The sequence below is a fragment of the Triturus cristatus genome, chromosome 2_2 (genome assembly GCF_964204655.1).
Source record: "Triturus cristatus chromosome 2_2, aTriCri1.1, whole genome shotgun sequence".
Lineage (NCBI taxonomy): Eukaryota > Metazoa > Chordata > Amphibia > Caudata > Salamandridae > Triturus > Triturus cristatus.
In genome coordinates, this window is record NC_140582.1 from 462,874,160 (window position 1) to 462,899,113 (window position 24,954).

The 24,954-nt window shown below is 44.8% G+C and overlaps 1 protein-coding gene across 12 annotated transcripts in view; it reads right to left on the reverse strand.

Annotated features, from left to right (window-relative positions):
* BLTP1 (bridge-like lipid transfer protein family member 1) overlaps positions 1 to 24,954 on the reverse strand; it is a 1,988,102-nt gene that overhangs the window by 1,390,222 nt on the left and 572,926 nt on the right. For all 12 annotated transcript variants that reach the window (XM_085641559.1, XM_085641555.1, XM_085641564.1 and 9 more), the window contains 3 exons: positions 24,030 to 24,873; positions 20,862 to 20,932; positions 5,362 to 5,538 (listed from right to left, as the gene is read on the reverse strand). In XM_085641559.1, the coding sequence (XP_085497685.1) occupies positions 5,362 to 5,538; positions 20,862 to 20,932; positions 24,030 to 24,873 (1,092 nt within the window). The remainder of the gene's footprint in view (positions 1 to 5,361; positions 5,539 to 20,861; positions 20,933 to 24,029; positions 24,874 to 24,954) is intronic.

Genomic DNA, 24,954 nt, shown 5'->3' on the forward strand with positions numbered 1-24,954 from the left:
CACCCGGCCGCCCCTGTGTCGCTGATGATGTATGCTCGGTGCTGCTTTGTGGTCCCCCCAATGCCTACTCTAATCCCCAAAGATTGGCCCCTGTAACCGATGTTCTTACCTGCAAGCACCCCCAGTCTCTATTAAAAAGCATTGGTCCTAACTCATATTTTGACCTCTGAATCCGGCTGCCCCTGTGGTGCTGCAGTTTTAGTACTCATTTGACCCTTGCTGACCTTTGGTCCCAAAGACAGGAAATGTAAGTTGCGTACTTACATGCATACTTACCTGTTTAACCGCATTATTGTTTTCCTCCATAGGACAACATTGAACTGTACAGAAATGACAGTGTCAACTTTTGAAAGTGAAAAGTATTGTTTATTAAAAACGTACTAATCTTTCTGCGTAGATCTTGGTCTTAAAATATAGTACAAACAAAGCTTACTTTTCTAAAATTGATGTGGATCTCCTTTTTGAGTTGTGTGCCTGTTATTGGTAATTTGTGTGCAATAAATGTTGTACACTCCTCTGTGTTAGGCCTAAGGCTGCTATCCCAAACTACCACTAATAGAGAACTTTGCGTTTTACATTGAGCCCTGTACACCTTTGGGGAACCCCTGGACTCTCTGCACAGTTTAACCACCTAGTGGCATACCATACACACAGCCAGCTTCCTACAACATTCCAACCCAACAGCAGAAAAAAACAATCAATGGTGGAGTATTTGTCCTTGTGTATTTTTGGTTCTCGGAAGGGACAGCAAATAATCTCAAAATCTTTACTTCAAGACAAAAGGAAACTTGTAAAGTCCTTGCTCAACACTAGATGGCAGAAATGTGCAAATCATGATCTATGGTAGCAAATGTAAATGCTCAAACTATATTTTTCAGTAAAACTAATAAACGCGATGAACAAGTTACTTACTTTCGATAACGCTCTTCCTGGTAGGGACTATCTAGCTGCGATTTCCTCACCTTTTGAATATTCCCCAAGCGTCAGCCTGAATCCGAAAACCTTTACATAGTACCTCTGCACACTGGGACGTGACACTGTGCGGCTTCCCACTAATGCTGCCCCGGAAATGATGTGCAGGGCCTATGAAGGTGCCACTCCCGCATATGGACATCAGTTGCTTTCAAGACTTTCTGTGCCTTCAGACGTGGAGCCCCAAAATTCAAATTGATATATCAGTGTGCATATTCCTAGAAGTGGGATCTTATTAATGGACTGAGTCCAACCACAGAATGGTGCGGATGGGAAAGTAGGTGAGCAATCTGTGGCTAAAGTCTATACCAGAAAGAGGGTTACAGAATGTAAGTAACTTGTTCTTCTGATAGAGACTTCAAGCTACAGATTCCTCCCCTTTTAAATAACTACAACGCAGTATCCAAGAGAGGAGGGCTGTGGATGGACTCAAATGAGAAAGTAATACAGGACCGAGCGGGACAAGTGCCCTTCTCAGTGGAATTGACTGTCCAGATAACAGTGCTTCGTGAAAGTATGGAGGCACACCCACGTAGCTGCCTAGCAGATGTCTAGTGAAGGGAGGCGTTGAGGGACACATGACTGTCAAGATGACAGATACTCAAGCCCAAGAGTTCTGGATACTGTACTCTCCTTGCCCAGTCCAGAGCCACTAGGATGACTTAGGCACAATCTGTCTTGACCTTCTTGATTACTCAGGACAGGAGGTGTATCGGCGGAAAGTCATACAGGAGTCCGGAATTCCACTCAAGGCAGGATGTGCCTTCGAGTAAGAGACACCTTACAAACTCCAATGCGCAGAAGTGCTGACATTGCATGTTCTTGCTGTGGCTAACAGATCAAACCATGATTCTCCAAATTTGCGGACGAGACCTTACGCCACCTCTGGAGGGTAACTATCACTTATAATCGGCTAGGAGCCAATGACTGAGTTTGTCTGCCCTGGCGTTCAGTGAACCCGTCAGGTGGTTCGCCATCAGGGAGATACCTGGGGGGTCCAGCCATGAGCAGACGTACAAGTCCTTATAGCACTGGGTCCCTGACCCCACCCGCTCCGTTTGTTGCAGTACCACATGGTGGTGATGTTGTCTGTAAGCACCTGTACCAGCCTCCCCTTGGTGGATGGATGGAAGGCTTTCAATGCTAAACGGATGGCCCTCCAGTCCAGAATGTTGATATGGAGCCGGGACTCTGCTGGAAACCAGTGGCCTCTTATCTCCATCTTTCCCAGGTAGCCGCTCCAACCCAGATTCGGTCACCACAGTCAGTTATGGGTCAAGAAGGGAGAAAGATCGGTCGCTGCCACAATCGTGGTCCAGTAGCCAACACTGCAGATCTTTTGCTTGACCAGCAGGATACAGGAGGCCACCAGTCCCAGCAGCCTGAGTCGGCCTCACTGAAATCCAGGGCTGATTCTGAAGGATCGGGATCATAGTCTGAATGTCCTGGACTCTTTTTTCCAAGTGAAAGGCAAAGAGCCGAACAGTGTCCAGAATGGCTGTGAAGGAAGGGAGTGTCCGAGGAGGAGTTGGGTGTGACTTTGGCACATTGATAGTTAACCCCAAAGATGACAGGAGTTTTACCATCGTCTGGCGGAGGTTGACGACTGCCTGGGGGAAGCCCGACTTCAACAGCCAGTCATCGAGGTAGCAGAAGACATGCCCCCTGACCTACGAAGGTGTGCTATCACCATTACTTTCATGAACACTCTGGGGAGGGGGGTCACTGGTGAGACCAAAGGGGAGCACAGCAAAGTGACAAGACAAGACCTGGGCAAGGGTGAGCATACTGAATTTCTCTTTGCGGAGGAAGAAATTGAGAGGGCACACCTCTAGAATTGGCCATCCTTCTAGGGCACAAAAAAGCAGCAGGATTAACAACCATGTCCTACTTCTGGCGATGGCACCCTCTCAATAGCCCCTTTGGCCAAAAGGACTTGAACTTCCTGCGACAAAATGGAGAGATGGTCCTCTGTCAATCATTGGGAGTTGAAAGTTTGGAGAACCCATCTGTCTGATATGAACTCTTGCCAGATCAGCTAGAATCAGTGGATTCTGACTACCACCGGTTGGCTGTAACCGTGCAAGGCTACTCTAAAGAGGTTTTGCAGGTGGTCCTACGCAGTGGACTGAGTGGCACATTGATCTTGACCGCAGGAATAGTGGGCACCAAGAACGGCCCGTCTTCAGAAACTGCTGAGTTCCATGTTGGGGTGGTACACATTGGCGATAGGGAATGCAGCGGCCGAAGCCACAAAAGGAGCATTTGAAATGTGGCTGGCAAGGATGGGCGGAAAGTTCTAGAGAGCGAGAGGTAGCCCTACTGCCCTTGAAGTGTTCCAGGGCAGAATCAGCCTTGTCCTGTACAGGGGAGTTCCATCGAAAAGCATGTCCATCAGGGAGGACTGGACGTCGCCTAAGAACCCAGCTAAACATAGCCAGAATGGCAAAACACTGGTGCCCATAGCCTGTCACACAGAGTTGGTGGTGTGGAAGCCACAACAAATTGAGAATGTATCCTGAATGGCCTGTGACAGTACAGGACGAAGATCCTAAGGAACACCTGGGAGGACTTGCACCATCGAGTTCCAGAGGGCATGAGTATAGCAGCTAACTAAGTGGGAAGCATTAATGGACTGTAGGGCCAAACTGGAAGATGAGAAGATGCGTTTACTGAATGCTTCCACTCACTTGGATTTTCTGTCCGAAGGAGATGGACGAATATTGTTGGGGTTGGTCTGGCTGGTGGAGGTCTGCACCATGAGGCTCTCCGAAGAAAGGTGCTATGACAAAAAGGCCGGATCACTTTGAGCAGGGCGATGACATCTAGCAATCTGTCATTTAACTGGAGGGCTGGTAGAATATTTAGCCCATGTTCCTGGTAGGTTATCGGTCAATGCCTTATTAAAAGGCAGGAGAGGTTCAGAATCAGGCTGGCCAGGCTGCAGGACTTATGTCATGACGTTGATTTTTACCTTCACGGTGGGAAGCTAGAGGTCAAGGACAACAGCTGCCCCACATAAAACAATGTCATAGGACACATATTTAGGGGCTAGAATGGAGAGGGCAGGGGCTAGGGGTGTAGAAATGGGTTGACGCAAGTAAGGTATTTAGCCCACTAGCATTTTGCAAGTCCTCATATAAATTGTTGTTGGCATAGGGATGAGCGTATGGAATGTTGCCTGCCTGGTGGTGAGACAAGAACAAACATTGGTCAAATTCAGACTGGCGTTAGAAAGAACAATTGGAGACACCACTTTGGGCGGCGAAGTCAGTATCGACGTGCCTAGGCCATAATTGGGTAAGGGCATTAAGGGCAGCGTCGATACTGGAGCCAAGCGTGGAAGCAGCACAGAGGGTCCAGCTGGCAACGAGGGTGATCCCGATGTCGGTAACCCAGGTGGTAGGCATCTCAGCTCTGTGGGACCCAAAGGCGCACCAGAGGGAGACGGTGGCGAACTGAAGAGCCGGGGCATATTTGAGCAAAACTCTCCAGTTTGGCAAAGAATGGCTGAAGGCCACAGAAACCGGTTCTGTCAGAACCAGCTGCGGAATCAGCTCCAAAGTCACCCAACTTCAGAAGTGGAAACAGGGTGGTTGGGCCGCCCACAAGCTTCATAAGGGAAGTGGGAATGGCACAAAGGAGCTGTACTCTACTTCAACTTTTATGTTTCTTGTGCTCACCTGAGGATTTGGAGTGCTACTAATATCGGCTCAGGAGCAGCTCCATCGGCTAGGGGAATGGGAGCAGGACTGGGTACGAGCCTTCGACTTGGAGCAGGACTAGGAAAGGTCCAGGTGTTGCGTCTTCTTATGCTTGATGAAGTAAAGTTTTGCCTCACGTTCCCTGATAACCTTCGGGTTCATTGATGCGGGTCTTTGAGTCGTGGTTCAACCCCAGACACCACAAGCAAACCTAATGGGGATCTGTCACAGACATCTGTTTGTGACAGTCCTTACAGGGCTTAAAACCTCTCTTAGGGGATGACATCTCTTATACACTGTTGAAAATGAGAAACAATAGAGGGAAAAAAGTCTGAGAGAAGAAAGAAGCTCTGGAGGCGCAGAAAGAAAGGACCTGACGTTAGTGCAGTGAAGTGGCGCCTTTACAGCCACCATGCGTCATTTCCTTAGCGGAACGTATTCAGTGCTAAGCCGGCATGCATGGGGTACTATAAAACAGTTTCCGTATCCAGTCTGATGCCTGGGGAAGATCCAAAAGGTGATGAATCTGCAGCTAGAATTATCTTTCAGAACACATTATACTCATGATAATGAATGTGCACATGATTTGGATAGGTGATACAACAACATTTCTCTGAGTTTAACAAAGGAATTCATTCCATGGAACACTTAGGCATTATAGGAGTAAACAAAATGATTGAAATACCTGTCTAAAGCTTCCACTACCAAGGGGCTTAAAACAACATCCACTGTCCCTTTCACTTCCACAATGGCCGTTGTCCGTGTCTGGCAGATGGGTTGGTCGATGCTCCATTCTCCAGTTAATGTTGTTTCATCATCAGTGTGTTCTGTACTCTTCTTATCCAAAGGAGTGTACGGTGTGCTAAAGTAATCAAAAACAGGTTACACTCTGCTTTAAAAAATTAGGTCCATTGGTTTTGTGCAGGTCTCATATATTGCTTTATATTTTTAGAATGTAATGAGCTTTATAAAGAAATTACCTTTTATTATAGATATTTTTTACATTTCCATAATTTCTTTTGGACAGCCACTGACAAAACATAGGTAAAACATATTCCAATTTATACCAAGTGAATGTAAGAAAACAGGCAGAATTATATCTACAGATGCAACAAAATGCCACTGGATCCTCACTCATATTAAAGAGAAAGGAATTAGAGTTTTTGACCTGCAGAAGGAAGATTTAAAAAATGCTAAGGGGGAGACACGAGAGACTGTGGCTGAGGTTGTAGGAATGAATTTCTCTTCTGATAAAAATAGCATGGAAGTGATAACTAAACAAGTGAGAGAAACATGTGCTACCTCCCCTACCTGTTCCAGCTCCCACTGGAGATATACATCGGGATAGTAGCACAAGAGCAGAGATCAAATTACATCGAAAATAGTGGCAGTTGGACTTATCATTTCTGCACTAGTTCTGTATGAGCACCTCGAACGGAGGTTGGTTCCTATATGTTCTAGGTGAGGTGAATTAGGAGAACAGATGCAGTGTGCACTGGTCACAACACTGCTTTCTCATCAGCATGAGTGGATTTCAGGTACTTAATATCGCATGGAGAAATACTGCTTAGCAAAGCAGACAAGTCAGGATTTGGATGAAGCTGACTGAGCTTAAACTACATGTGTTCGGTATAGGGAGCAGGAGAGGAAGACAAAAATAAAGATGCTGCAGCGATATGGTCAGACGGTAGTGGTAAGGCAGTTGTAGAAAGCCTACTAAAGCTTTGGAAAGGAATGAAAGAGTTTTGGTGAATTAGGTTGCTAGGATGATAGTTGGGGAGATGGCTGCCATGTTTGGGGAATTCTCCACCAAGCCCTCCCCTTCATCGGCCCTTTACTCCTTGGCCTGACTATTGCCCCATATTTCAACATCCAGAAGACAAATTCACAGTCCCAAACTTTAACTTACATACTCAAATGCCCAACCCTTTGCCTAAACTTTGTCCAAAAAAGCAGAAGGAATATGATGAGATAACACAAAAAAACAACTCGTAGCTAATTCAGTGGATGGAACATCATGTAGAATGAATGTCTGTCAAGTTGGGAAGAGGATCTACCACTGAGGGGTACTTTGGAGGAACCTATTTATGATGTAATGAACAACACTGAAGGGCGTCACTTGATAAACGGTCATGTTCACCATCAATAGTCAGGATCACAAAGCCCATTTCCAGGACACAATCCTGAGAGGATGTTTTCTGATCGCATCCATCCCCATGTTTCCTTATGAGTTTCTACTGTTCATTTAATCCTAATAATTTCTGTTTTACCCAATTAATAACAGTTTTTTACATCAGTCCATTTGTTTACAGAACAAAACGAACAGCAGAATATTAGATATATCCTTGGGAGAGGGATGACATAACATGAATAAACTACATATTAAAACAGAATACGGACACACTGATATCACATCTGAAAACAAAAGAAGGAGCCTTTCAGCTCCTTCTCCTTTCACTGTGTTTTGTGCTCATGGGCATAGCTTAGCCCCCACAAGTAATGATCTCAATGGGAGATGTAGCGTTCAAAAGGGGAGAATCTTCCCTTTCTATCAGTACCTCTCCTTGGTTAATCCATGCTCAGGGATCTTCACCACAAAACCACCCACTGGACCACCAGGGAGCTTTCAAAAAGTGAGCAGCCCCCTACACATGGCCAATCGCTCCCACAATTAATGACACCATACCTCTTTCTGCCCCCTCAAGTCCCCCTCTCTAGAGGGCAGAACGCTCCCTAGACAACAGGATTTGATGACTGAAAAAAGAAGGGGGTGTAAGATATATGCTAATGACACAGGGCTGCATCCTTCACCCCAATACCCAGATTGGCTTTCTAACCCACCTAGGTGGCAGAAAGCCCATTAGACAGCAGGGATACTTAAAACAATTTAATTAAAAAAAAAAAAAAAAAAAAAAAAAAGTGGAGTGTGTTCAGCCAGTCCCAGAATGCTCTGCGCCATCCACCTTGTAGAAAAGTGTCCCACTTTTTGCCTGGTATTTTGATGCAATTTTGACAGAACTGCACTGGGTTCCTGCTAGCTAGGACCCCGTGCCAGATCGCTCTACCTTAAACTGTACATTTGTTCCCTTAATTGGCCATATCGTTGGCACCCCCTGCAGTCCCTAGTAAATGGTACCCCTGGTACCTAGGGCAGGGAGGCTAAAGAGAGCTGCAAAGGGCTGTAGGATGTATTGTGCTACCGTAAGGGACTCCTCAGCACACTCATGCAAACTACAATTGCAGGCTGTGTGACATGGTGAAGCGAAAAGTGAAGACACAACATGGCACACCTCCTGTGTGCCATGCCTGCAGACACTGCTTGTAATAGAAGCAAGTCACCTCTATAGCAGGCCTTACAGCCCTAAGGAAGGGTGCAATATATTAAATGTGAGGAAATATCTGCATGAGCAGATATGACCCTGCGATGTCTATGTTGATGTTTGGACATTGCCAATGAACAGGGAAACCATCTTGGGTCTATGTACTGTGCACTGGTGAGTACGAGTTCCCCAGCTACATGATGACTCTACTGAAATTGAAGATGTTTGGTATCAAATATCTCGTATTAATAAACCCACAATTATTCCAGTAATTGATTTATTAATACATGCCCCCAGAGGGCACCTTGGCGGTGCCCCTGAAAACCTACCAACCTCTTTTGTACTGGCTGACTGGTGTAGACCGGCCTGCTACCAAAGACTGGTTCCTGACCCCCCTGCAGGTGACAGCCCACTCTCTTTTAAGGGCAGAAACAATGCCTGCTCTAGCAGGAGGTGTTGTCACCTCCTCAACCATGACGACCAAGTAATCAGCATATCAATATCAAAGCTGGAGGCTTTAAAGGACTCTGCAGCCTTTGATATGCAATGTTGGCTTCCCCCAGACTTGGGAGATGCCACCTCCAGCCCTGAGGCTCATTTGGCTCCAGGACGTGTGGGGAAATGACCTTGTCAGGAGGTGTTGTCCCCATCAGGCTAGTACCACCTCTAAGGTGGACTACCGAATGTGAACACAAAATGAGAATTGCACAATCTTGGGTTTAGGTGAAGTTAGGCTCACTGGGTCAGGGTTATGCCCACTTCCCACGGAATGTGGTCATATAGAGGGTGTAGTCACCCGAAACGTAAGCCGCCCATTGGCTACTACCTGCCAATCCCCTTAATGCCCCTAAATTGGGTATTTAGGGGCACCCCTGATGCCAGGAACTTCGATTTCGATGGATCCAGAATAGGAGGACAAAGAAAAACCATGAGAAAGCAAGAACTGAAGACTGCTGGGGACTTTTGGCACAAAATCCTGCCTGCACCGCTCCCGACAATCGTAACCAAGTGAATTGTCCTGCAGCTGAGCAACTACCAAGAACCCCGGTAGACTGCCAGCCCTTGGCAAATTGCCAACAATCCCCCTTGGGGTAGAAGAGCTACTCCCTTGCAGTCCAAAGGCAACGAAGTAGCAGAGTCCGGTTTACTGTGTTGCAGCTCCCCAGACAGCCCAATGTAGCAGCCCCCCAGGAAGAGGTACCTGTGTTCTTGAAGGTCAGATCTGTCCTCCCACCAAGTTAGAGGACACCAGGATCGACCAGAGCTGCACAGCACCAATACCCAGAGTACCGAACCCCTTGCAGCAGCCACTTGGGTAAGAACTATTTTGGCATGGAGGCGCCCACTGGGGAAAATATTTCAAGTGAGCTGCATTATCCAGGGTGCACCAGCGGACACGCCCATTGGGGTTGGACATTTAAACCTTGGTGCAGCTCGCTTTTTCATGCTGCTATGCTTCCGGTACGCCAGTGAACAATAGAAGTTTGCTCGAACCACGTATGGCACGATTACCACTGTGGGAGTGCTGGTGTAAGGCTTGTGCAATCCCTAAATTAAAAGGTGACAACTCGACGTGTGTGGCTCCAACTTCTGAGGCAACTCTTTCTTTTCATATCAGCGGCTGGCCCGAGCCGCGAAGGAGCCCCACTGCCTATTACAGCAGGTCCACAGGGTCATGTGTATCTAGACGCCTGAGGAGCATCGAGGCCAATTTAGGGATGTGACATTGCAGAGACTTAAACCAGGCTGTCTTTCAACACCCCACTTGGGTAAGAACTATTTTGGCATGGCGGCGCCCACTGGGAAAAATATTTCAAGTGGACTGCATTATCTATGGTGCACCAGCGGACACGCCTATTGGGGTTGGACATTTAAAACTTGGTGCAGCGTGCTTTTTCATGCTGCTATGCTTCCAGTACTCCAGTGAACAAGAGCAGTTTGCGCGAAACGCTTATGGCACGATTACCGTGTTGGAATGCTGGTGTAAGGCTTATGCAATCCATAGAGAGAGATATATATATATATCAAAAACATGGGGGTTGCCAAATATGGAGTCGCACTCGTACCAAGAGAAGCTTTCCCCAAAGCTTTAATAAAATTCAGGTAGCAGCAGCTTACACCAGTTAATCACAGCATGCGCCCGCTGCCTTGACGCGTTTCGAGTAATCTCTTCTTCAGAAGGCTGCGCGGACTGAGAGCGTATTTTGTGGCTTCTACTTCCGTTATAAGCAGCTGCATCACATGTCCATGATTGAACGCCCTGGATGGGGCTCTGTGTTGCATCATGGGAGTTGAAGTCCATAATATCACCCAAATGGCAACGTTCTCAATATCAATGCAATAAGGCCCTGAGTGAGCCCCCGGTAGCTGTTGTCACTTTAATCCATGCTCTTGGTTCCACGGAATGAGCGAAACGCGTCAAGGCAGCGGGCGCATGCTGTGATTAACTGGTGTAAGCTGCTGCTACCTGAAATGGATTAAAGCTTTGGGGAAAGCTTCTCTTGGTACGAGTGCGACTCCATATTTGGCAACCCCCGTGTTTTTGATGTTTAGCGGCTGTCCCGTCGCGGAGTAGCACCACCCCTCAAAGTGGGGGCCACAGAGCCCTGATACACGGGGCTCATTCCGTGGGACCAAGAGCATGGATTAAAGTGACAACAGCTACCGGGGGCTCACTCAGGGCCTTATTGCATTGATATTGAGAACGTTGCCATTTGGGTGATATTATGGACTTCAACTCCCATGATGCAACACAGAGCCCCATCCAGGGCGTTCAATCATGGACATGTGATGCAGCTGCTTATAACGGAAGTAGAAGCCACAAAATACGCTCTCAGTCTGCGCAGCCTTCTGAAGAAGAGATTACTTGAAACGCGTCAAGGCAGCGGGCGCATGCTGTGATTAACTGGTGTAAGCTGCTGCTACCTGAATTTGATTAAAGCTTTGGGGAAAGCTTCTCTTGGTACGAGTGCGACACCATATTTGGCAACCCCCGTGTTTTTGATGTTTAGCGGCTGTCCCGTCGCGGAGTAGCACCACCCCTCAAAGTGGGGGCCACAGAGCCCTGATACACGGGGCTCATTCCGTGGGACCAAGAGCATGGATTAAAGTGACAACAGCTACCGGGGGCTCACTCAGGGCCTTATTGCATTGATATTGAGAACGTTGCCATTTGGGTGATATTATGGACTTCAACTCCCATGATGCAACACAGAGCCCCATCCAGGGCGTTCAATCATGGACATGTGATGCAGCTGCTTATAACGGAAGTAGAAGCCACAAAATACGCTCTCAGTCCGCGCAGCCTTCTGAAGAAGAGATTACTCGAAACGCGTCAAGGCAGCGGGCGCATGCTGTGATTAACTGGTGTAAGCTGCTGCTACCTGAATTTGATTAAAGCTTTGGGGAAAGCTTCTCTTGGTACGAGTGCGACTCCATATTTGGCAACCCCCGTGTTTTTGATATATATATATATATATATATATATATATATATATCTGTGTGTTTATTTCTCCGCCAAGGGGAGGGATGCAGAGGGACTTCAGAGCGGACTCATCGTGCAGATTGTTATCTACTCACCAGGCTGCCGTGTTCAGTGTGCTGCAAGTTAGCCAAACTTCTGTTGGGATGCCATTGTGTGTTGGAGCCGCCAATCACTGAATGTGGCCCTCCCGTCGGTGTTGGCATGCGACACGGGAGCAAGGTGTAGCTGCGCACTAGATGGAAGTGCAAATTGGACACTATACCCTTAAGATGTAGGTGAGGGTAAGGCTTCGCTTCAATGGGAGTGACGGCAGGAATATTCAAAATCATTTCATCATGAAACCGGCACTGCGGAAAGCTGACCGCTGAAACATGAGTGGATCTGCAGCTCTAAATGCCAAGAACAGATGCATACTGGTAAGTAGCATTTGCCGTTCGAGGAATATGAGCTGCAGATCACACAGTAAGCATAGATTGTATAGCAGTACCCATCCTTAGCGGCGACCACCAGTATCTGTTGTAGTAGTTTGAAATAATGTTTTGAGTACAGGTTGACCCACACTAGCTTGCTGTTTTGTTTGCACATCTATACAATAGTGCTTTGTGACTGTGTGCGGTGTAGACCATGTGGCTGCTTTGCAGATGTCATGTAAGGGAATGTTGCCATCGAAGCCCCTATCTTTCGGGTAGAGTGGGCTTTAGGGGGAACTGAAAATGTGCGTTTTGCTTTGTGATAGCAAATCTGTATGTATTTGACAATCTACCTTGCTATCCCAGATTTAGATATGGGGTTGCCTTTATGTGGTGGTGAGAAGGATAGGAAAAGCTGTTTCGTCTAATGTAATAAAGCAATGCTCTTTTGACATCCAGAGTGTGGAGAGCTCTTTCTGCGACTGTTTGAGGTTGCAAGAAGAACACTGGCAACTCTACAGACTGATTGCGGTGGGACGGAGAAATAACTTTAGGGAGGAATTTAGGATTAGTTCATAGAACAACCTTTTTATGATGTATTTGTAAGAAAGGTTCCTGAATGGTTAGTGCTTGGAGCTCACTAACTCTTCTAAGAGAAGTGATGGCTACTAAAAAAGCAACCTTCCATGTTAAAAACTGTAGCTGACATTTATGTAGAGGTTCATGCAGATCGTTGTGGGGAAATTTCGACCCACATTGAGGACATTTCTTGAATGGGGTCCTTTCCATGAGCCACATACCAAGGCCCAGGTAGGCCCGAAGGCCTTCGTAGACGACTGGAATCGAGAACTTCGATGTTGAAGAGATGCGCGACTAGGGATCGCAATCGAAAACAATACCGGAGAAGGGTGAAGGATTGCGCGTAGAGAGTGGAATCGGTGACGGTTCCGAACTGGAGCGCGAGAAACACATCCGAGCCCGATGGCGGAAAGAAACAATCTGAAGATGGAGCCGATGCCCATGCGCACTATCTTCCAAAGGAGGAGTCATCTACCTCGTGACTTCCAAAGACTTTTCCAAGACAAAAACAAGTGCAAACATCCGGGCCCAACACCAGATGGCGATCTATGCTTAGTGTGTGATCTGTTCCCCAAAAGTTGTTCTTCCCTTCTCAGAAAGCTAATTGGGACATTAACTCCTAATCTGCCCACTACAGGGGAGCGGAAAGCCCACAATACCACCAGAGGAAAAAAGTGAGAACAATAATGAGGTTGGGCACACTCCATGCACAAAGTATTTCTGCCCCCCAAGAAAGGCTCTACCTCCTCTGAACTCACCCATATGTCAAAGCTACACCCAAAGAAATCTTGATTTCTTCTCACTTGCCAGTGGGGAAGGCTGCGGTGTTCGGGTTCTGGGTCAGCTGGGAGCCAGGGAACCCTACCAACGTATTGCTTTTCAGAAAACTGTAGACCCACTGGAATCCAGGTGCTGTGGCTTGCGTGGATCAAAGTAAATTTTCTTACTCAGAATGTTCTACAGATATCAAAATACGGCTAAAAAGACACAATATTCCCATATTTACTTAACACAAATCTTGGGCACTTCCAGCCAAATGGCAACATTTTGACTTCCCTGCATCCAACATGTGTGGGTGAGCCTAAAGCTTGCAAAAGTAATGGACCAAAACTGTAACCATCTGATAGGAATGTAACAAAAATGTAACCATGTGAAGGCTACATTCACTTCATAAGGTCTAAAGTTTGACCGGTTCATGTCCAGTATGAAAGGCTCTCTTTTTCGGGAGAAGTAAAGAAAGACTGGGTGGTATGACTTTTCCCCGATCTCTACTAATTCTGGAACTTTCCCTTTCAGGAATATGAGGAAAATGTGTTATTGTAGTTAAAGTTTGATCTTTGCAAGGCATTCTGGTTAAAAAAAGTGTTAAGATTGAAGTAAGCCATACTCCTCATGTCTAGTTTTCATAATGGTTTGTGAATGTTTTCCTGGGTGCCAGAAAAGTCTCTGCCCAAGTATTGCAAATAACCCGCGTTCCCAGAAAGATGAAAATGTCAAGGAAAATCTTAATTTCTCCACATCGAATTTGAGACCTTTCGTGTTGCAGGTGACAGGGCCACCCACGCCAGAAGGGTAACAAAAATTATCAGAAGAGGATACAGAATAGTAAAACATTTGTTATCATCTATCAAACTTTTTGCTATTTGTGGCTCCCAAATGAAGTCAGCTTGCAAAAAAGAACACATTTTGCAAAATGCCTCTGAATGGAATGATATGAGTGACTTAATTTTAGGATTGTATGAAAAGGAAAATGCTACTTTCCAGTATGCATCTGTTCTTGGCATGTAGAGCTGTAGATTCTTATACTTGTGCATAGATCGCCATCTGATGTTGGGCTCGGATGTTTGCACTTTGTTTTTGTCTTGGAAGAAGTCTTTGTAGTCACGAGGTAGGTGACACTGCCTTAGGACAATAGTGCGCATGGGCATCGACTCCATCTCCAGATTGTTTTGCCATGGAGGGTCATGATGAAGTTAGTAAGAAATAGAAAAGACGTCCATGTGTAATGTATCTAAGTAAGATAGTACTGGAACAGATAGAGGTATCCGGGGAGGCGAGTGGGCGTATATGAATCTACAGCTCTACATGCCAAGAACATACTGGTAAGTAGCACTTTCCGTTCAAGGCATATGAGCTGTAGATCGTATACTTGTGCATAGACTATACAGCAGTTTCCTCCTTAGTGGTGGCTACCTGTATCTGTTGCAGTGGTTTGAAAAAGTGTTCTTACTACAGTCTGGCCCACACTAGTTTGTTGTTTTGCTTGCACATCTACACAATAGTGTTTTGGGAAAGTGTGTGGTGTAGACCAAGTGGCTGCTTTGCAGATATCATCTAGGGGAGTGTTCCCTAAGAATGCCATAGAAGCCCCTAGTTTGCGTGTGGAATGAGCTATACGGGGAATGGTTAGTGTGCGTTTGGCTTTAAGATAGCATATTTGGATGCATTTAACAATCCACCTTGCAATACCCTCTTTGGAAATGGGATTGCCCTTATGAGGTGGGGAGAAAGCCACAAAGAGTGGTTTAGTTTTCCTAAAGGATTTTGTCCTTTCAATGTAGTAAAGTATTGCTCTTTTAACGTCTAACATGTGAAGAGATCGTTCTGCCACTGAGTCTGGTTGTGGGGAAAAAACTGGGAGTTCAACAGACTGGTTAAGATGGAAGGCAGAAACGACTTTAGGTAAAACAAATTGGGTTAGGCCTAATAACCACTTTGTTATGATGGATTTGTGAAAATGGTTCTTGTATGGTTAAAGCCTGGAGCTCACTAACTCTTCTGAGAGATGTGTTGGCGACTAGGAAGGCTACTTTCCAAGTGAGGCACTGTAGCTCACATTTGTGCAGAGGTTCAAAAGAGGGACCCATGCGTCTAGTAAGAACAATATTTAAATTCTATACTGGAGAGGGTGGAGCTCTAGGTGGAATTATTCTTTTAAGTCCTTACTTAAATGCTTTAATAGCGGGTACTCTAAACAAAGACAAGTGTTGTCTGTTTTGGAGATAAGCTGCTATTGCAGTGAGATGTAGTCTTATGGATGTATATGCTAGGTTACATTGTTGTAGGTGTAGGAGATAACATATAATGTTTTGAATAGAAGCATCTGGTGGATTGATTTTGTTATTTGTACAGTTAATTACAAATTGTTTCCACTTTGCGGCGTAACATGCTCTAGTGGTAGGACATCTAGCTTCTTTAATGATGTTAATGCAGTCTGGTGGGAGATTGAGGTAGCCGAACTCTAAGACTTCAGGAGCCAGATCGCAAGGTTGAGTTGATTGGATCTGGATGCCTTATCTCTCCATGGTTCTGAGTGAGAAGCTTGGGTGAGAGGCACAGTTTTCTGATGAGGAACTACAGATAGTTCCAAGAGGGCTGTGAACCACGGTTGTCGGGCCCATGTTGGAGCAACCAGGATCATTGTGAGGGAATGCTGTTTGAGCTTCCGAACCAGTAACGGAATTAGTGGGAGAGGCGGAAAAGCGTAAGCAAATTTGTCTGACCAGTTCATCCATAGCGCATTGCCTTTGGACAATGGGTGTGGATACCTGGACGCTAAGTTTGGGCAAACACTCCTGTAAGGGATGCATCTGGAGTCTTGCATAATCCATCCCGATCAACTGCATGAACACTCAAGCTGGTAATGAGTGTTGAGGCTGAAATTTGGATATTAGAGCTTGCACACTGCTTATCCTGAGAGGGTTGGGGTATGCTAAAGCTTTTGAAGTGTCTATTGTAGCACCTAGGTATTGTTGTGTGTTGGACGGTTGGAGGTGGGATTTTGTGAGATTCACCGTGAATCCCAAAGGTGTGAAGCAGCTGGATTGTTTTGTGTGTGTGTTGCACACAGCTGCTGTGTGACTTGGCTTTTATGAGCCAGTCGTCCAGATAAAGGAACACGTGAATGTGTTGTCTTAGTAAGTGAGCTGCCACTACTGCAAGGCACTTGGTGAAGACTCTGGGTGCTGTAGTCACTCCGAACGGGAGTACTTTGAATTGATAGTGTTGACCGTCCACCACGAACCTGAGATATTTCCTGTGAGCGGGGTGAATGGGAATATGAAAGTAGGTGTCCTTTAGGTCTAGAGTGGAGAGAAAGTCGCCTTGTTGAAGCAGTGGGAGCACCTGTTGGAGAGTGACCATGTGGAAGTGGTCTGACTGAATGTAAAAGTTTAACGGTCTGAGGTCCAGTATTGGCCTGAGAGAGCCGTCTTTTTTGAGATTAGAAAATAGAGGGAGTAAACCCCTGTGCCTTGATGAGATCTATTGCATGTTTTTGTAATAGAAAGAGAACCTCTTTTCAAAAGAGTCAGATGTTCTGAGGACATTGGACGTTGTCTGGGAGGGATTTTAGGGGGTGTAGAGGTGAGTTCCAGGCAATAACCATACTGGATAATTTGTCTTACCCACTTGTCTGTTGTGATAGAATTCCAGACAAGTAGGAACTGTGAGAGGTGTCCCCCGACAGGAGTGGTATGATCAGGGGAAGTGAAGGGAAGTCACTGCTTGGTGGTAGGGGAGTTGTGGGTATTGTTACAGCGACCTTTTCCCTAACCATTGCTGCCTCTGTAACCTCCCCGAAAGTGTCCTCTGGAGGAATTGTTTTGATCGGGGCTCTTATAGGAAGAAGAGGGATGCTCCGAGCCAATAGTTTGAGCCAGCCCTGTAAAAGGAGCGACACAATAAACCTCCAGGGGTTTGCAAGGCCCCCATGGACTTGGCTGTCTCCATATCCTTTTTTATCTTCTCTAAAGATGTATCTACTGTAGGCCCAAAAAGATGCTCTTGGTCAAAGGGCTGATTAAGAATAGCGGACTGCACTTCCTGTTTGAATCCGCAGATCCGGAGCCAAGCGTGCCTGCATATCAAAGCGCTGGTATTAATAGCACAAGAGGCAGTATTGGCTGCATCAAGAGGACATTTGATGGACGTATTTGTTATTAATTTTCCCTCCTGTATAAGGTCATTAGCTTTGTCTTTAAATTGGTGAGGAAGATGTTGCATCAGCTTTTCAAGCTCATCATAGTGAGCTCTGTCGTATCTGGCCAACAAAGCTTGGGCATTGGCAATCCGCCAATGATTTGCTGCTTGTGACTTGATGTGTTTTCCAGATGCGTCTATAAGTGTGGATTCCTTATCAGGAGGTGGGGTGTCGCCTGTGCTTTGTGAATTTGCTCTCTTGCGTGCATTGGACACTACAAGAGAATCTAGCGGGCCTGACTTTTAATGTACACTGGGTCATTAGGAGCTGTCTTGTATTTTTTGTCTCTTCTGGTGTTAAGAATCCTGGCTCTGACAGGGTCCTTAAAAACTTGTGGTGCATGTTTTAACATGCCTATTAACATTGGCAGGGTGCATGTGGACTTTTGTGTGGGTGTAAATGTTTCCAGTAAAAAGTCTTCCTCTAAAGGGTCAGAGTGCAACTGTACCCCTTGTTACTGAGCAGCTCTATTAATGAGCAGCGCAAACCCAATATTGTCATCTGGTGGTGATGGCCTAGAGGGATACAGGTCCGGGTCATTGTGTGGGTCGGGATCGGTTGTAATCATCCCAAGGATCTGGATTGTGTGGAATGGTATCTGCATCATCTTTATCTGGATCTACATTCCCACTCTCATCACTATAGTCATCTTCATCATCCTGTGGTTGAGGTGAAAATGTATGTTGTGGGGAGTGTGCTGGAGAAATTAGGAGATGTGGATCAGCTGGAGAAGGAGAGAGAGGTGGAGTAGTGTTAGTGCCCATCTCCTTTTGCTTCATGGGTATTTCAGGGTCTTCTGAAGTGTCCGATTTTCTCTTTATAGGAGGCTTGACAACAAATTTGCCAGTCTCTGGGACAATATAGAGAGTCTTTTGTTTTGGATCCAAAAAATCTGTTAGAAGTTGTTGTGCGGGTACAATATCCTATGTCGGTGCCGAAGACTTAGGGTCAGAATGTTGTTTAGACTGTGTCTCGAAAGCTTTCTGTGATGTCTTGGACTCCTTAACTTTTGATATAGGAGTTTGGGGCTCCAACTGTTTTTTCGGCTCTGAAGATTTTTTCGGTGTCGACCTGAGCCCGAGGGTGAAGGTGTTACCGGAGCCTTAGGTTTGGTTTTGGTTGGAAGAGGGGTTTCGGTACTCACGGACCGCTGAGCCGGGGTTACTGCATGGTCTTTGACGTTGGAGTCGTCGGCTTCGGAGACGGAGATCTCTCCATCATCAGCTTGTCGTTCCGGCTGGAGGTTGGGATCTGCTCTGAAGAGGTCTGGAATCGAGCTGCTACCACAAGACATTTCGTGATGTCGAGTCCGACGGTCACACATGGTTTTCTTCGACCTGAAAGATGAACAGGCCTCGCAGTTCTTGTCTTCGTGCTCCAGGGAGAGGCAGAGGTTACAAACCTCGTGCAAGTCTGTGTGTAGGAAATTAGCACCACACCCGGGGCATTTTTTGAAAGGAGTCCTTTCCATTGACTGCTGGCGCGGTCGGCGTGGATAGGCCCAACGGCCCGCGTCGAAGATCGAGGTTGAGTATTTTATGTATTTTGAAGATGCGCGTCGAAAAGGAAATGCGAACGAGACAATACCGTCGAGCGGAAAGGGATTGCGTGCCGAAGGGGGTTCAAAAACGACACCGACCCGGAGCGCAGCAAATCACATCCGAACCAGATGGCGGAAAAAAACTATCTGGAGATGGAGTCGATGCCCATGCGCACTATCGTCCTAAGGAAGAGTCACCTACCTAATGACTACAAAGACTTCTTTCATGACAAAAACAAAGTGCAAACATTCGAGCCCAACACCAGGTGGCGATCTATGCACAAGTATACGATCTACAGCTCATATGCCTATTAACCAACTCTGCTTCTTGGGCACATTTAAAAAATTCATAGATTTCCTTTGTACCTATTTTTTATTCATTAGATTTTAGCTTATGAATTGTAGCATGGACAGTACAGAAGAAAAAATCATTATGATTTGGAGCTCGGTCAATGGCTTTGGGCATCACTTGTTTATGGACCACAAACACTATATAGCAATGCAACTAGAAAAGTCTGACAGTCTCTCAGGAATCCTGCCGTTCGTGTTCTCTGGGGATTTGTGTCCAGTGTTGCAGGGTCGTGATCACATTTCCCAAAATCCACAATGCAAACTTGCAATGAGCTGGCCCAGGAGGCTGTAGCTAACAGCCCAATGGCGGCTGGAGAGGCAAAGTAGGGAGGAATCACAGGCTAATACAGATCAGTACCTCTGGGGCAAAGTGGAACGATTGGTATACAAATAAATTGCTTAAGAGTATTCTATCATGGGTAGCTACATATATTTTACTCTTATTTGCAGAAAACAGAGAAGAGTATTGGTAGGGAAGAATCACCTGAAACAACGAGAAGACACATAACCGCTGTGTGCAGCTACGACAGCGAACCAAAACAGAGAAAATACATATTAATATATGGAAAACATTACTTAGTTGTAACAATTACTTTGCAGCTTTAAGTGCTGTATATTAGCCCACTCCTGCGATTGAGTGTCGGGTTCGAACATTGCAAGTTTTTAAAGGCAAAAAAGGAGTTTGGGTTTTGAAGTGACTTGTGATACCGACCCTGAAACACACATTGCACAAAGACACAGACTCACCTCAACATGGGTACCCATTTGGGTAAGTGCTGGTGTGGAAGTTTGAAGCCTTATGTGAAACCAGTGTAAGAACCTATAATATTACGCTATAAGTCTAACTATTTAAGTACCAGGTTTATTACCGAATGCTCCCATCTGGGGAAGTGGGCAGGGCGCACTTGGGCACTACGAGCTACAAACCAATTGTTACAGGTAAGTAACTTTTTCAGTATGTGCTGCTGTAGATCACACACTATGCACAGACTGAAATGCAGTACTGATTCCACTAAAGTGGCGGCTTGCACTTAGTAGCAGCAAATGTCTGGTACAATGTTTTAAGTAGCATTTGTCAGACCAGTGGATCTTGTCGGGTACGAATGGTTACACAGTAACGAATTGTGAATGTGTGGATAGATGAAAACATGGCAGCTTTACAGATATCTATTAAAGGGATATTGCCAAGTTAAAGCCATTGTGGCACCTTTTTTGAATAAATATATAAATGTCCATGTAAAAGCAAGGAAAACATGAGACAAAGTGTTCAAATAAGTTCTAATTTAGTCATATTGTAGTGAACCAAACTGAAAAGATTTTACGAGCACGTTCAATTTTCTTCTGTACCTGAAAATCAGATCAGATCGTTATCACATAACTGCCACTTTCTACATCCAAAGGAGTGTTATCTTGTGAACAGAGCAGGATTTTCTTTTAGATGTTATATGTGCAATTATTTAATCTAACTGCATCCCTAATGATACATAAATACCCCTTTAATAAAGCTCAATTGTACTCACCTTGAGTTTGATCCCATAAGTTGCACTCCTCTGTCCATTAATGCATTTGCAGAAAGGCCTTGCCTTACAACCTATAAAAGAAAAGATTTTTACCTGTCATTTATAGACCAACAAGTACAGAAATAAATGTTTTGTAGTCCTTGAATGAGGATACAGTCTGGTCAGTCTTGTGCAAAACCACCTATATATTTATCCCACTTTGCTGAGTTACTATCACTTTGCAGTAATCTACCCTATGCCTCTGTACATCATCCCTCAAGGGACTAGTGGCTATTCTTTTTGGCTACTAACCAGAAATCATCCCACTAAAATAGACTCCAAATTTGTAGGAAATGAGAATATAGCCTTTGCTATGATCAAGGAAATATGATCCTGAACCACCCAATAGCATGCTTCTCTTGAGAAAATGGTCCCAGATATTGTATCTGAACAAACTGGGGCACATAGAGATTTGGGTAAGTCTCGATTTCCTTATTTTCAAATTTTCTCTAAAAACATGCAAGCCACATTGAGGCCACTTCAGAGCACGAAGTCACAAAAATAAATGGTGTTTATGTTTAAGAAAAGGCACTAAATAAAATATAATCCAAGGATGGGATAACATTTACATAAGAAAAAAGAATAATCAAATGCAATAGAACATTAACAGGTAGATTCAAAATAATTTTGAGAACCCAGCCCAAGGTCTTTGACTATGAAACTGCTCTCTTTTTGTTCACAGAAACCTCGCAGAGTTAACAGATAAATGGTCTCTCAGCTGCATTCCAAGACAAATGTACTGTGTCATATGAACAGGTTACAAAAATGTAACTAGTTTTCTTCATAATGCAGATGTGAGAATTCAGCGCAAGAACATACCCAGAAACCACCAAGCTTAAACTTAAATGACCATCTTACAAACCTTACACTCTCCAGTGCCTAGCTAACAACAGCAAGGATCTATTCCATAATCAATATCACATTGTAACACTACAGGGTGATTAATCCATCTCGGACAATAACCACACATAAACCCTTGAAACACTAACACCGCATTGCATGATCCCTCACACATTCACTCATCTAGCCTTAAAACCTGGACCAGACTAGATGCATAGCAGAGAGATTAACTTTTCCAAATCTGGAATCCACTAACATCACAACCTTAAAAATAGAAAGGCTCCTTATGTCTTCAATATCTCCGGGCCACTGGAATAGAATACTGAGCCATCTAAGTGATAAACACCTGAAGGGAAGAGACACACACTTGTGGAGGAATTGCAATCATTCCCAGAAATTCAATCCAAGTAGGTATTTTTAGAGTTGAGAACCATTCCACATTTCAAAGCTTGGTTCTAAACTAAGTGTTGCAGAAGTCACATTATTTACAACCGGCTGGGAAACAATAAAAGTTTAATGGAACAACTAATGGAGCTAATCTCTCTCGTCCTCCACTAACATCCTTATAGCAAACTTCAACCTCTACTGGAATGACTCCACGGACTCCCAATCACTCTATGTATGTATCTGCCTTTCTAAACAACAACAAACTAACAATTCTGTACAAGTCTGACTCATGAGCACGGTTCAACTCTCAAACGTCTGCTAAGAGTGGTGTTTTGATAGTAGTGACCTCATGTTAATAGTCCAATGGTCAGACCGCACCTCATTCTCTTCTACCATGCCTCAAAAAGATCTCTAATAAAAACCCAAATATTCAGACAAATATGATAGATTGGAGACACTAGACATATTAACACCAATGAGCTTGTATCCATATGTGAGTGGCTAATTCAACCCCAGAATGAGATACAATCTTATTTACGCTCATTTATGTACAATGTTACCCCAACGCATTTCAGGCTCTGTGCAGATCCATTATCAGGGGAACAATTTAAATAGTACAGATATATGTAGAAAGAAAGATATAGATGCAGACATTCTAGGGAAAGGACCAGCCACAGGAATGTTGAGGTGCAATCTGGTGTCACCTATGCACATAGAAAAAGACTAGGTTATAACCTGTGCTGCTTTTCATCATCTCTTCATGTTAAGATATCTATTCCACTACCACTTTACAGTGTATCCTCACTTCTGTCTAGTGTGGCATGGATTTGGCTAATGGATGCTAAAAGTACCAGTTTACATTTGGTCATGCATATTATGTTTGCTCTGGTCTACAAACGGCAGGAAGACAGCGTCCCTAGAAAAAGTGTTACTCCGATTTTAGGATCATTCAATTGTTTTGAGGAGTGGCCTTTTACCCATTGTCCTCTCTCGCTGCATTTTTCCCATTGTTTAGGTCTGCCCCAGGGAAGAGCAAAAGGTTCCACAGGATGCTTCAGCAGAGCAGTCCATGTATTTTAACTGACAGTATCCTCTGTGAGGGTTTTTCTCACAGAGTCATCCTTGAGCAAGTGCATTAGTCCTCTCTCATCTTCCTTAACCTACCTGCCAGGCAACCTAAAGATACATCTTCTGCCACAGCTCCAGTGCTGGGTCTCAAAGGCTTGCTACATCTTCCAGCTACTTCACTTTCCAAGGCCCTGGGCTCTGATGTTCAAAGGGATGGACATTGCCATTTCCACTGGCAAAGCCCAGAAGAGAGTCATCATTTCTAGGCTCGTGCACCCAAATGTCAAGTCTTTTAAAGAAAGGAGAATTTGCTTTGTAGTGATGCTGTTTCTATATGATTTTTTAGAGGTTTTAAGAGACAAAATGTTAGTGTTCATGTCTTTGAGATCTTTTGGAGGTTCTTAGTCTCTTCTAGGAAGGGTGTGAGGTTTAACGATGTCTTAATTGGCAACAACTGGATTAAGAATAGATTTTTAGTTGTGTGTTAAAGATTTACAGTGCAGTGTAAGATTACTCTCATCTATATTACCTGTGACTTATTTTCCTATTAATGTTCTTATATTCCACTCTATAAAGTGCTCTGTTACCCTGGAAATGTCTGGATAGTTTTGTGCAAAACGAAAGAAAGAAGTAAAAATAGAAATTTCCTTAAAGGTATTCATGAACCAACATGTAACAATGTGTGCTACCCTTGCACATTCAATGCTGGTTTACTTCGGCATTAAGCCTTTGAAGATATACCAGCAAAACATCTTTATTTAACATGACACACTCATTTAATAAGAGTGAATAATCCACGATTAAAAGCGTGCATCAGTTATCTTTTGATCCTACCTTAAATGTTGGTACAGAGAGTTGTTCATATGAAAAAGAACTTTCCTCGCTGGTTGGAGTATCTAAGTCCAGTGGACGATGCAATGAGGATTTTGAGGTTCTCTTGTTGGTAGGATGCTTTACTGACCAGTTGGATACCTGCAGCTGAGTAAGGTAGTATTGGTAGCAAGCCATCACAGGCTGCTGTGGGGTGATTTGTTCATTTTCTGCGGATTTCTCAGCATCTGTCGCATACGCCTGATCGACAAGCTCCATTTCCCCACCCAAAGCAGAAACAAAAGAAGCTTGGGAAGCATAGGTTCTGAAAGGCACATTCCTAAGGTCTGCACTGGTGTCTGCCTTTGATGTCCCAGTTAATGGTCCTTCTATGCTGTGATAAATTGAGCTGCGACTGTAATCAGTATTCTGTGCTTGCTTTTTTCTCCTTTTTCTTCCTGGATACGTCCCAGGACCTTCATCACTGCTGATTGGCTCAAACTCTTCTGTGGCTGAAAAATATGCTTCACTTTCTGCCATAGACATACTAGAGTCCATAGATCGATACTGATGAAAGGTGTTTGAGTCTGCAGAGGGGGTAAATGGAAAAGATCCAAAGCTTCTTCGTTGTTTTGGAGAGTCCAGGACATTTTCGTCACTACGTGAAACATCACTACTAAACTGAACTCCAACAGAGGCAGGCTGTTTATCGCCATAGAAGGAAGCAGTAAGGCTTTTTGTGCTGCCGAGCCGGACAGAAGTAACAGATGCTTGCCGCTTTAACGGAGATTTAAGGGGAGACTTGACAGCAGGTCTTTCTTGGGAGTTGGTGGAAATGGGAGCATTTACTGAAGCTTCTGCACGATTACTAAGGAAAGAAAACAACATAATTCACCATAAAAACAAGCCTTCAATTGAGGCAGTCAACATACATAATTTCAATTGTAAT